The sequence below is a fragment of the Colossoma macropomum genome, unplaced genomic scaffold (assembly GCF_904425465.1).
Source record: "Colossoma macropomum unplaced genomic scaffold, Colossoma_macropomum, whole genome shotgun sequence".
In the NCBI taxonomy this organism is placed as follows: domain Eukaryota; kingdom Metazoa; phylum Chordata; class Actinopteri; order Characiformes; family Serrasalmidae; genus Colossoma; species Colossoma macropomum.
Genome location: NW_023494785.1, coordinates 11,410,298 through 11,424,324, shown reverse-complemented (window position 1 = coordinate 11,424,324; position 14,027 = coordinate 11,410,298). Strand labels below are relative to the sequence as shown.

The 14,027-nt window shown below is 42.3% G+C and overlaps 1 protein-coding gene across 2 annotated transcripts in view; it reads right to left on the bottom strand.

Moving 5' to 3' along the window:
* Nucleotides 1-14,027, bottom strand: part of pard3aa (par-3 family cell polarity regulator alpha, a) — a 505,838-nt gene that overhangs the window by 154,342 nt on the left and 337,469 nt on the right. For both annotated transcript variants that reach the window (XM_036582761.1, XM_036582769.1), the window contains 2 exons: nt 11,586-11,828; nt 6,441-6,651 (listed from right to left, as the gene is read on the bottom strand). In XM_036582761.1, the coding sequence (XP_036438654.1) occupies nt 6,441-6,651; nt 11,586-11,828 (454 nt within the window). The remainder of the gene's footprint in view (nt 1-6,440; nt 6,652-11,585; nt 11,829-14,027) is intronic.

The following is a 14,027-nucleotide window of genomic DNA, read 5'->3' as shown; positions in this document are numbered from 1 at the left end:
GGGCCCCTCGTATACAGCCCAAAAATGCAGCATACGTTCAGAGTGATTTCAAGGACGCATCAGATGTGGGGATCTTTCCAGGCCTTCAGTTACCCACAGAGAAAAAAAAAAAAATAGCACCACGACAACGGCAGAAAACAAAGCCATTCGAGCAGAGCTTATTTTAAAATATAAGTTGTTCACGTACTTTAATTTGTCTCCGTTACCTTACAAAGTGTAAAATCCCTGATTAATTAAAGCTTTCGTCCATATATCGTATATCATCCATAATATCGTAATTTATTTAGAAGTACTTGTATATATCTAGTTTATCGTACTACATAAGAATATCTCCTCCATTACTGTGAAGAAATGAAAAAGCAACAAACACAACGCAACGGGCTCCATTTCCTCTCACCAGTTCTCTCACGAGTTTCGCGCCGCTCTGGTGATGTCACCGCACAGCCTTGTTAGGACTGTTCCATTTGTGTGACCAACCAGCAACAGTCTTCATAGGGCAGTCCTACTGAGAACCCACATTACCTTGGCTGCAGCCTAGGCTTTGGAAAGCATCTAGAGTGGCTTCCCAGTCTTGGGCCCGTCCACATCACATCACCATTCTAACCTGTCTTCTCCTTAATCCTTGTCTCGTTATTAGTCTTCTGACCTGTGTTTAATCATTCCCATCAGCTGTGTTTTACGTTTCCCATGTATATTTAAACACACCTTAGAACAGTGGTGTCAAACTTAACCAAAAAAAGGGCCATATTACAAAATCTGTGGGCCAGAGAACATCTATATATATTTTTTTTCAATTCATTAAATGTTATACATAAAGCAATATATTCACGTTATATATATACACGTTACTTAGCTATATATATGTATAATATATCTTTAAATACCCCTAAGAGGTAGGTCTTTGAAACCTACCTATTTGCTTGATCTAGACACCAGACATCTTTTCTTTGCTGCAAGTTCATTAATGCTTGGGATCAAGGTCTGAGCTGTTGAGCTCAGTGTTTATATAGGTTGAGCTGCAGTTGTAATGAAGATAACGTTAGCGTGTTTGTAATATAATAATAATAATAATAATAATAATAATAATAATTATTATTATTATTATTATTATTTATATATCACTTTTCATGCCAGTGGCAGCTCTTTACAGACAAGTGATAAAACATAGTTATACAAGAAATCATTAGTATTTATTTAGAATCAGAAGAGAATGAAACAGATCAAATTTTAAGATCAATACCACCAGATGTAGAGTTTTAATTAAATGCTAAGTTAAAGAGAGATGTTTTTAGATGCTTCTTAAAAGTGTGCACTGAGCTTGACTGTCTAATAAAAGGTGGAACTGAGTTCCACAGTTTAGAAGCATAATGAGTGAAAGAGGTCTCTCCATGTTTTCTGTATTTTACAGAGGGCATTTGTAGAAGACCACCATCTGCAGATCTTAGATTACGTGCCGGGACATAAACAGACAGACACTCTGTGAAGTAAGCAGGTGCTTTAAGGTTATTCTGAGCTTTAAAAAACAGTTGCAGAACTTTAAAATCTATCCTGAATGATACAGGCAGCCAGTGCAGCTCTTTTAAAACAGGAGTGATATGATCTCTCTTTTTTGTTTTTGTTAGGATGTGCGCTGCTGTATTTTGTACGAGTTGTAAGGGATGTATAGTTTTCTTAGGAAGTCCAGTAAGAAGAGCATCACAGTAGTCAAGTCTGCTTGTAACAAATGTCTCTGCGTCGCTCTGAGAGAGAAAAGGCCGAACTTTAGCGATATTTCTCAGATGATAAAAAGCTACTTTAGTGACTGTGTTTACATGCGGGATAAAACAGAGCTTAGAGTCTAAGATCACACCCAGGTTTTGTACTTCAGGTTTGGTATATGAAGCTAAAGAACCTGATCTGGTCTGCGGGCCTTGTGTTTGACATATGGGCCTTAGAACCTGTATATATCCACTAGCCTTTCAGCTGTAACAAACTTATTTAAATGTCTTCAGCCCTGTAGTTATTATTTTAATCTTAGGCTTGACTATTACATAATTTAAGATCTTTACTATTCCATTTAATTTACTGTATTGATCGCCCCATTTTAAAAAAACAATTCTCCTGATGTCACTCTTCCTCACTCTTTTCATTGTTTTGCATTGCTTTTCTGATGCACTATTCATTTACACCCATTTCCTCTTCATTTTTCTGCCTCTCCGTCTCCATGCAGCTACACGCTCAATTTCTTTGTCCATCTCTGATTCTTGTTCCATGCTTTCATCCCTCTCTCTTCCGTGCTTCAGACATTAATATCCATCTCTCTCCATTAAGCTCAGTGGTGTGAGCTCATCAGAGCATGTTTAGTCAGGCATTCAGATGAGCTGAAATTGCAGTGTGTTGCCAACGCCTCAACGCTCTCCCTGGAGTGAGCAAAAGTGAGTGTGTGCGTGTGTTTCATATAAGACTGAGATGGAGGACTACAGGAAAGTGAAGGTCAGTTTCACTCAAATTGGCCTTGAATAGATGGAGCCAGTGGAATTATGTGGAGTGTGTGTACCTGTTTGTGTGTGTGCTTGTGAGAGTTTCCATTTATATGCATACCTGAGCGTGCGTCTGCGAGCGTGTGTGGATAAGAAAGAAAGAAAGAAAAAACAAAGAAACAAACAGAATCCAAAAGCTACAGCACATAAGTGTCAATAAGTCATATTCACGCCCCTATCTGGTAGTTTTGGTTACTAAGGTTAATATTATAAAAACCTAATTGTAAACACACACACACACACACACACACACTTATACACATTCACATATACAAAGCTTCGAACCTCATATCTCCATTTTTGATGGGTTTAAGTTTTTGACATAAATTGAAAACACCTGTTACACTGTGTGTAAAAATCATGAGGAATGGAAACGGCCAAAATATAGCTGGAAAAAATCATTTTGGAGACACGTTTTGTTGTATGTTATATACACACACACACACACACACACACACACATATATATATATATACACACACACACACATAATATATATAATATATAATATATAATAAATATATACACACACACACACACACACACACATATATATGTGTATGTATATATAATATATATATATATATATATATATATATATATAACACACACACACACACACACACATGTACACAGAAATGGGGCTCTTAACAGACATGCATGCAACCAGGTGTTTCTGTCCATCCTTCTAAGACAACTCAACACTGAGTCTGAAAGGATGTGTAGCTGACAAGAAGCCATTCCTGACAAAAGAAAATAGACAAAAAAAGAAGAAAATTAACAAATCAAACAAAGAAGCTGATGTTCTCAAAAGAGTCCAGACCTCAACATCATTGAATGTGTTAAATACTTGTTTGGCCTTTTTTCCTAATGATGAAAGGTGAACAACTCGCACTTAAAGGCTGTTTTGACTGGAAATTAAATGAAGGCTAGTCTCTCGCTTTTGCAAAGTACTGTATTATTATTACATATAGTTACTTACATGCAATACATATGGATGATTTAAGCGATTTCATGCGCTGATAAGGTATAAAAACAAACCTCAGTGTGTGTTCATCATGCCAATGACAGCAGCTGATGACTCTCCGAGGAGCACTATATGTAATAAGAAAGAGAATGAATGTGTGTGTCTAAGATTAAACCAGGAGATCTCTCTCTCTCTCCCTCTCTCCCTGTTATTAGTTTGAACAGGCCTTGTAGTCAGTGGTCGGCATGTGTAGGCAGACAGGCTGCAGTGTTAACAGCAGTTGTGGGTGTGTTTTTGGCTCAGACAGAGGGGCCTCCCCTGTTTGCCTCTTAAGTGGTACTGCCACTCAGCTCTAATGAAGAGAGATGATGCAGAGAGAGAGGGGCTGAACCACTGCCCCAGGGGAGACGCTCACAACCTTTCAGCCAGGCTGCTCCCTCCAGACCCCCGCACTCATTACACCACACAAGCACACATACACACACCCCTAACCTCTGACTCTCCCATTCATTTTCATTTGCTAATCAAACACTCTTCAAAAGACAGACACAACAGATAAGTGCTGTGTGAGAGAGAGTAGAGAGTGTGCGCATGCATACAAGGGCGTGATTGTGTCCTTATAATTACCGACCGCCTTTTCTCCACAGGACGCAAACGAGAAGCAAAGCACAAATTAGTGGCCGTGATAAGCGACCTCTCCGAGTTCCTGAAACATGACCTGGAAACACTTGTCATCTTTATTGTTCGTTTCAGAGCTGTGCATGCGCTGTGCAGCTACGCTAACTAATCCCATTACTCTAATCCACCACAAAACAACTTACTGCGCTGATAAGGCTGCGCCTAATTTATGCAGGATTCAAATGAGCACCAAATCGGAATAATTAATAGCGGCCTATGTTTAATTAGCTTGGCAGAGGCAGTGTTGAACGTGCCCTCAAAATCAGAGGAAGGACCCCCTGCTTACCATCAATCCTGAGAGGAGGGAAGCCCCCTAATAGCCCCAACACCATGAGGGTGTCAGTCTGTTCTCAGTCAGGTTCTACTGCCAACTTCCAGTTGGTGCACAGAATGGATGAGTGATGTCAAGTACTACTAAGGCTAACATCTCAATGCTAATGCTGACATTTTTACAAGGAGAAACTTTTGTGATCTTCAGAGTGAAAACATCTGTGCGGCCATCAAAAATGATATTCAAATGCATTTGCATTTTTATTAAATAAACTGCCAAAAACAAACTTCTAGAAAGGAATGGAATAACTCCACTAATAATGCTTTGCTTCCTTTAGAGCAGAGCACTTATACTGAGTGGCTGACTGTGTGTACGAGGCATGGCCATCACAATTATTTACTGAAATCAACACTGTTTTAAAGCATCAAATACAGATTCAAATTCATAAAAATATGAAACATTAAATTTCTGGTTAGAAAACATTGGTATCGATATTTTTATGTGAGGATCAATTCTCAATAGGAAATGTCAGGATTGGAAGTATTGATACTTCACTATTGAGCCATTCAATCCTAGTGCAAACAAATCTACACCAATAAGGTAAACTGGCCATGTTTACAGAGAGAAAAACATCATTATTCCAGAACTCTCCTGTTGGATTCACACTTTTCCATCTGGAATTGAGATATAAAGGTTCAGACAATGCACATGTCACATGAATAAAACATTCTTCCTTATTAAAAACCATCTTTGCCCAAACTGCCATGGGCTACCTGAGCCACCTCACTGTTATGGGTAAAGTCGAGGGCCCCCATTAACTGCAGGAAATAGGCAAGCAGGTAGGCAGTCTGCACTAGCACCGGCTAAACAGTTAGCTGCACTGGCACCAGCTACACACCAGCAAAGTGCTAACAACTGCCACCAAATAAACACCAGTTCATGCAGTGCACCAGCTAAACATCTAAGTGCACTAGCTGAACACCAGCTAATGCCCTGCACTGACATCAGCAAAACAACTAACTGACATCAACTAAACACAACCCAATGCACTGCATTAGCACCAGATAAACTGCTAACTGCACTGACAGCCAGCAAAACACCAACTAATGTGCTGCATTAACATCAACATCTTTTACAAGCCTAAAATAAAACATGGAATGTCTTGTACAAGCTTCATATTTCCTTGTTTAATGTAGAACATGCAGAAAATGTTTATGTGAATTGCCATTAGCGTAGCAATATATCACTACAATTTCACAGGAGCGCTAACAGAAATTAGCATTTTTGCCAAAGCTGTTTTTTTTTTTTAAAAACTGAAAGCTTATTTCTATTAGTCATGGTTCGCCACTGCACCATCTAAACAGCTAACTGCAACAGAACCAGATAAACAGCAGTTTATGTACGGCATCAGGTAAACATCTAACTGCACGAGCTGAACAGAAACTAATGCATTGCACTGGCATCAGCTAAACAGCTAACTGCACTGCAATCAAGTAAACAGCAGCTAAAGTGCTGCACTGTCAACATGTAAACAGCTAACTGCACTGGCACCAGGTAACCAGCAACTAAAGTTCTGTAATGACACCAGGTAAGAGGCTAACTGCACTGACACCAGGTAAACAGCTAACTGCACTGGCACCAGCTAACAGCAACTAAAGTTCTGCACTGGCACCAGTTAAACAGCAGCTAATGTCCTGCACGGACACCTGCTAAACAACTAACTGCACTGGCACCAGGTAAACAGCTAACTGCACTGGCACCAGGTAAATAGCTAACTGCACTGGCACCAGGTAAACAGCAACTAAAGTTCTGCACTGACACCAGGTAAACAGCAACTAAAGTTCTGCACTGGCACCGGTTAAACAGCATTTAATAGGCTACAATGGCACCAGCAAAACAGCAGCTAAAGCGCTGCACTGACACCAGCTAAACACCTGATTGCACTGGGCTGAATGTGAAAGGGAGACGGGTTTTGGGGCGAGACATCTTTTTGGGGTCACCACACCTGAACATGTCACCCAGGCCCTTGAGCACGCCTTTCTTGGATTTGTTCTTCTCCTTTTTCTCCTTCCCTCCCTTCTTCTTGTCATCTTTGGACCGTCCTCCATTCACCTGGCTCTCTGGGATGGCTGCCCCACCAGCTGGGAGTGGTAGGTCATTCGCTGTGGAGACAGAGTCTCGACCAGAGCGTGAGCTCTCCTCGGTGTCCTCTTCCACTGAGAGGCAGAAAGATAGAGAGAGGCAGAGAGAAAGAGAGAGAGATAGTGAGAGGCATACTAGACCTAAGCCCCTGTAAACACTTAAGAATGTACAAAATCAAGACAGCACCCAAGGCTTCCCTGTCGGCTCTGCCAAATAAAATATTTTCACAAACACTGAGCAATACCAGGACTGTTGACACAGATCCACCCGCAAGCGCTCCATTTTTCTGATACATACTGAAGTCGAGTCTGGTATGAAGGGCAATGGTTAGAGGGCATGGTGGCTCAACAGGCCCCACTATTTCATTTGGAAGGAATCTGTGATAATGTGTGGCCTCAATACGGAATCCATTAAAAGCCTGACCTCCCTACACACCCCCAGTCCCACAAACATCCACACACTCCCTCTTTCACATCCCAGATGGAGGTGGCGAAGTCTCTCTCTTTCAGCACAGACTAAAACCTTTCCCCTTTCTCTTTCTTCACTGAGATCATCCAAGAGTCAGGAAGAGCCTCATCTCTCAGGTTGAAAACGCTGTGGTCAGAAGACAAACAGGTAAACGGCTCTCTGGGGTCTTTAAGTAGAGCTGCAGCAGGCCTCCAGCTTCAATCCGAGCTGACTCATCAGGAGACTGGGGCCCCGTTTACATCTGGCCGTTTACATCTAACAATTGGATCATCTTCGGTGATCCAATCGTTAGCGTACAGTGCCAAGTACAGGTGTAAATGGGGTCCAGCATGTTTCAGAGATACTTTGAGATCTCTAATCCCTCAAACCACCTTCAGAGGAGGTCAGGGTCACATATGACCACATAACGTTTGTAACTGAATGCTAAGGCACCGTGATGTGTCACCAAGAGCAAGAAAGGACCGCTTAATTAGCTGCATTATCGCAGCAGCTTTCTTCTATTTTCACATCAATAATTTATTGTTAACATAATGTAAAAACTGTCACCAAATTACCTGGAATGTAGTTGATCAGCCAAGAAAGGTTTGTCATCGATTACAAACGTCAGCACATATAAGCTTCCACTGCTTGTTAGCTACATTAGCCTTCTAGCTCAAGTGCAAAACTAAGAAGCAAACTTCAGACATCAAACATGTCTCGACTGACTGACTACAAGGGTGCATGTGTACCTTGTAACTTTGAGCAACTTCTGTAAATTTGACTCTTCACTGAACTATCGCTTTAACATCCCTCCCTCAGCAGGGTCTCCACAGCAAGGCCTACACAAAAGGCTGAACTATAGCCACACAGTCATGTTTCACACATCTGCTGTTGTATATGTTTCAACATCAGGGGCTGAGGCCTAGACTACACACACAAACAGGCTTTCTGAGAAGACAGAGTTACGGCATTCCCTTTATCCACCAAGCGAGCAAGTATTTTTAGAAAGGAGCTCTTCTATGCGGGAACAGAGAGTTCTTTATTAAAATGTTCCCTTTGTAACAGTTCTACTCCAAGAATAAATCATTATCCGACTGTTTCCCTGCCTCTCTGCGCACAATTAAGAAGGAGCAATATTTTGGTCTCACAAGAGACTTTGAAGCTCTCTTTGAAAACATCAGAGCAAGGGCAGAATTGCTTTGCTAATATACTTGTTTTATTAATACACTGCACTGTTAGGATGTTTGCTTTGAAGAGAGAGTTCTGTTCTCCTGATATAATAGCAGCGAGACCATCGTAATTTTCTCTGCAGAGCTTACAGCACAACCAGTCGAAACAAAAAATTACCTATATTGATTTTGATGCATTCACTCAGGTCTGTACAGTGAATTCTTTCAGTATTAATAAAGTCACACAGATGGTGACACTGGCAGAATTTCTTCTCACTCCCACTTTCTTATTTTACTCTCTTACTTTTCTTCTCCATATTTGGAATATATCTCACACTACTCGTAATCACAGGGCCCAAAGCGAATGGGAACTGATCTAGCTAATTTTCATTTCAGCATCGTTTCGATTATAACTACTATTTCCATTCCGGATGGCCTGCTGCATCAGACGTAATTAATCTGTCAGTAATTGTAAGTTTAAATAAACTCCGAATCTGCAAAGGGGTGGTGCTGGGGAGAGAGGAAGGGTGTTAATTGCAAAGTGCCTTAGCATGACGTTAAGCAGCAGTGATGTCATATCTACTGCAGTGTACCTGGTGGTAGACGCATGTCTGGTTAGAATTTATTAATATCCTATAGCCCTCTGCAGGACAGAGTTGTCGGTCTACATGGTCAGGAGAACAAGAAGCCCTGGCAGAGGTTTTAGTTTGCTAGGCTGTGATGGAGCAGAGATGGGACTCCAGTTGCACGGTGGAGGTATAGTAGGAGATTTGTTTTCTGTCTTCTAGAGTTATCAGCACTTTCTTCACTCGGGCCATCCCTGAGGAAATCTCTGAAGTGAAACCTCACCGTGGAATTATGTATGACAGGAATGGCGGGCAAAATCAAGTGCTCAAACCCTTTTCAATTATGCAACGCTTTCTGCTTCCCTTTTTTCTTGTCTTCTTTCTCCAAACCCCTTTAACAGTTTGCAGGATGATAACACTAACTACATTTGGGGAGATATCACTTTCATCACTTTTCATTCTCTTTTTTCTTCTTGTGTGCCAGCTTATCGGCCCGCTAAGTGCAAAGGCGGCGTATCTCCACGGATGAGCTGCATCTGGCAATTAAAACTGGGCTGCGAGATTAGAGGAGCGTGCTAATTTCTGCAGCTCCTAATGATGCCGTCTCGGATAACACACAGGAGATGGCAATCGCTCAGGCCTCCTGGGGGGCCAGATGAGTGTGCGTGTAGGCAAGCACTCAGCTTGTCATTATCACACACCCACAAAAACTCAATCTGGTCTTGACAAACACGGAACCAAAGAGGAGAGAAAACTGAGAGGAAGAGAGAGAAAAGGATGAGAGGTATAAATTGGACCCTTCATTTCCCAAACACTGCTCATTAGCCTAACAAAGAGACGCGTGACGGCAAAGCCAGAGTCAATGCAGCAACAGCTCCAGCAGATCAATAGTGTTTTCATCAAAACAGCCATCGCAGCAAGTTAAGCTGCCATTCCGAGCTGGTCGTTTGACTGCTGTATCAAAAGGAAATGAATTAGTGTAATTAAAATGATTTCAGTTGCACAAGAGAGGGAGAGAGCACTAAATGTTTTGACACCCCGATCAAAAGGCATCATTAGTCTCCTCCTTTTGATGCAGCGAGGTGTTCATTTCCTTCTCTGTGCGACGATGGATTCTGACAGATTGGGAGAACTGCCACTGTGGTTCACGAGCTGAAACGTAAGAGTGAAGTTTGGTATTTTGGAAATACAGAGGTGAGCTAAGCTCTGGCTGGCTTATTTTCTCGGCGGGATATCTACGGGTGACACATTTTTCCCCTGGCTAACGCCAAATTCACATTTTATGTAAATAAAAGTGTCGGCGTGGAGAAAGAATGCCCGCCCTTATCTGTCAACTCTGACTATTAACCTCAGGGACAGACACAGGCAGGATGCTTTTTATCTAAATTGAAAAACTTATTTGACTTATTTGAATATCAGGACGGGAGAAATGCAATATACCTCTGTGGCAGAATCTACTGCCCCCAGTATGCCCCCCTCCACCGCCCCATTTTGCTCAAGGGAAGATAAGACGGTATTTAGCAGGCTTGCAGACAAAGCTTACCAGAACAAAGTGATTCAGGCAAATAATTCCCCTTTTTTTCTTTCTTTCTTTTTTTTTTTTTAAAGAAAAATGCCTCATTTAAATGGACTCTTTTAAATGGATAGTAAGGCGGCTCCTAAGGCAAACTCCTGTTATTAGCTGGCCTAGGGCTGTATGACAGCTCCAAAACATGCCTGTGTGTAACGAAACACCAGACTGGACAGGGTGGAAATGGTGGAATATCCAAAAGCATGTTTTAGAACCAGCGATGCTTTGGGAGAGACCCAGATTCATGCACTTATACCCATAATGAGAATATAATACTTTCAGCAGAGCTAAAATGTTTTGATGACATATAAAGCAAAATGTTCAACTAACCACACACTCTAAAGTGTTCATTGACCCATTTGTTACACAGCACCAGACAACAGCATGTCTCCCACAAATTGTATAATTATTATTGGTTTGAAAAATCTGGCCACACTGCCTTTCTTAACCCATAAAACAATTCCAGTCCAATTGCATCCTATGGCTTAATATTCTTTCATTCATTAACTAGAACACAACACAAACTGGTTGACTGTGATAACACAAAATGTCATAAAAGGGTCATACAGGTTAAAGAAATAAAAAAACCTACACTGCATTGTCTTTAACACCTGTTTTAAGAATCTATGCTACAATCTACTCAAACACTGATGAAGGTCACAGCAATAGCTAGACTGCTTTATTCACTAAGGTTCTCCAAGGAGAGATGAAGGACGAGCTGTTTCTTCCCGTAAACAGGACAAGGGTTTCCCTACTGCTCTGAGTCTGAAAGCATTAAGAAGGAGCCTTTTGAATGAGAAGGCCCCACCGGGAAGAAAGAAACAGCCAGCAGGGCCGTCTGGGAGCTGGTTCGGACGTGGCTGATATGAATAGTAATACGTGAGTAATGCAGATGCTGATTGGTCGCAGATTACTGTGCTGGGCTGCTCTCTGTCTGTAAGGGGAAGCCTGACCTAGTTGTGGTGGAAGGAACTCCAAGCGCTATTGTAACGTTCCCTCATGGTGTCTGCCTATCTGAACAAAAAAAAACATAGATGGACTAAAAAGAAACATGAAGTGTTCTATAAGAACAGGAGGACGACTATGAATATAGTTTATTAAGTGACAAATGGCATAATGAATAATGTAATTACACAAAAATAGCCAAGAAATTACAATCAAGACTTGTAAGGGTTTAAAATAAAAAAAAAAACCCACAATGCTAAAGAATGGAATGAGTGCATTTGTATGTCCCCTTGTGACCTAAGAGCACTTACAGGTCTCCATGCCTTCATCCTCCTCCTCCTCACCCGCCATGCTCATCACAGGCCGGTCGTATGATTTGTCAATGGCGGCCCGGAAGCTCTCGTTGCAGCCCCTTCCCCTAATGATTCGAGGGCGGGGCCTGTGGAAGGGGACGTCCCCGTTCAGCGTTACCTCGGCAACGGCCGTCTGGAGGCTCTCCAGGGAGCTGGACTTCTTCAGGCCCAGATTGGGTCCGACGTCTCGCGTGGAGTTGCCTTAGGGGTGAAACAGAGGACACTTTATAATGAACTCAGCAATGACAACAAAAAGCTCCTCCATCTTGAAAACTAGGGCTTGTTTCTTTTAGATGCAGCCTTGTTTTACTAATTCATTTGCGCCATTCGCTCTCCTGTCTGAAGATAAATGAGAAGATGCGGATTCCACTTATCTGCAGATTTGCTGCAAAGCGAGAGAGAAAAACAATGTTGAAATAATATGGAATATAAAGACCCCATTGGATAGGAAGTGAGCTGTGAGACACATTATCTGTCTTGTGAACAGGATAAACAATACATTTCAAACTCTTGGGGCTGTTTTAGTGGCTTCTTCCTCAATCTGTATACATAATTGTCTTAAATTATAGGGCTGCAAACTATATAAACACTTCACAGAGAGAGAGAGAGAGAGAGAGAGAGAGAGAGAGAGAGAGAGAGAGAGAGAGAGCAAAAGCAAAGAGGCAGACAGAGAGAAAAAAATGAAGAGACAAAGAAAGGGGAGAGAGACAGAGAAAGAGAGAGGCAAAATGTGGGGGAGAGAAAGAAAGCAAGAGAGCAAGAGACAGGGAAAGAGAGAGGGAGAATATAACTAGTTTAAGGCACTTGTATATGGCACAAGTATGAGGCCCATTATCTTGGGTGTGTGGTCAGGGGCAGGAGGGATGAAGGGAACAGAGGAAAAAGAGGATGTGAAGAACAAGTGGGGAGGGAGGGAAGAAGCATGCAGACTAAACACACAAGATTTGGCCCATTCAAACCCACCAGCACATCCTCCCTGTTCCTCCCTTGAAGCTTTCTTTTTAATGACCTTTTCATGACTCTAATCCACTCCTCACTCTGTAAGGGTGTGTATGTGTGTGTGTGTCTGTGTGTGTGTGTCTGTGTGTGTGTGTAAGGAGGCATTCCAGAGACCCAACACACCCACTTCAAACAACTTGCAGCAGAGACACAGCATTAATCTTGCTCCAAAGAACCTGCTGAGGAGAGAGAGTCCACAATGAGAGAGCAAGAAGAGTTGGTTGGTTGGGTTTGTGACGGGTGAGGGGGGTGTCTATGGCCAGGTGGGCGCATATGGAACAGAGTCTGGAACAGTCACACACAACATTCTCTGAGCCACCTGCGTGATTGGGACAAGACAAACGTTTAAAGCTCGCCCAATAAATCACACGCACACACTAATTGAACAGAAAAACCAAACATGAGCGCAGAACCAAAAGGCTCGACTCTGCATGCAGCCAAAGAAAAAAACAGAAATGGTGCATAGCCAGCGGCCCGGTTGACTACATCTCATTGCTATGTTCGGCATAATGAATCTCCATTATGCACACAAATATAATTAACATGCAAATGATATATAAATATACATGGCACAGATGAGGGAAAGCTGCTATTCAAAGGACCGCAACCGGGGCTATTCTTTCTGTTTGTTGACCGAGTTGATAGAAGTGCCATTCTTTCCATAAAGCATACTAGGTCAAACACAAGAGATATTGATGTAAGGAAACCCCAAGTGGGCTTCAGCAGCTCCAGCTGTCCCTTGCTCTGTTTAAGGCCAACACAGCTCCCCCTCAGACAGCCAGAATTATTTTTCCAATGGCTGCTGTTCTTTGTTTAGAGTAGTGTAGTGAGGCGAGACTAAGGGAATTTCATTATGTCAGCGTCCGCCTCCTGAACAGCGGCCCATAACCAGCATGTGGTCTGACGTCCATTTTGATTTTCCATCAAGTGCCCTTTTTCGCGACATGGCAATGATTAAGATATACATCGAATCACACATCCCTGACATTCAGCTATTCAATAAGAGCTGGTCTTTCCTCAGCGTGACCCACATGGATGTTTGGGAGCATGTGCTCAAGATCTCAAGCGTGGCTTGGAATTTGAGCTTGGTCTCTCCATAGCCCTTCACTAAAGGGATTCCATTGTACAGCACAGTCGAACATATGGTGGCATTCTGTGTAAACATAGCTGTCAGTCAGTCTCTCTTTCTTTCACCCTACTTTGTCTCAGATGGGCCGTTCAGGTGGACCATGTGGTCTTCTTCATTTCTTCCCCCCTGAACCCTTTAGCGTTGATTTTTTTAGTGAGGGTCTCGGCTTGTTTTCTGAGTGCTAAATGGAGCATGCCCGCTGGCCGCTGAGCTCACAGCGGATCTCTGCGTGGAAAGACGTGAAGTGAAACAGAGATTGGCTTGGCCAAATA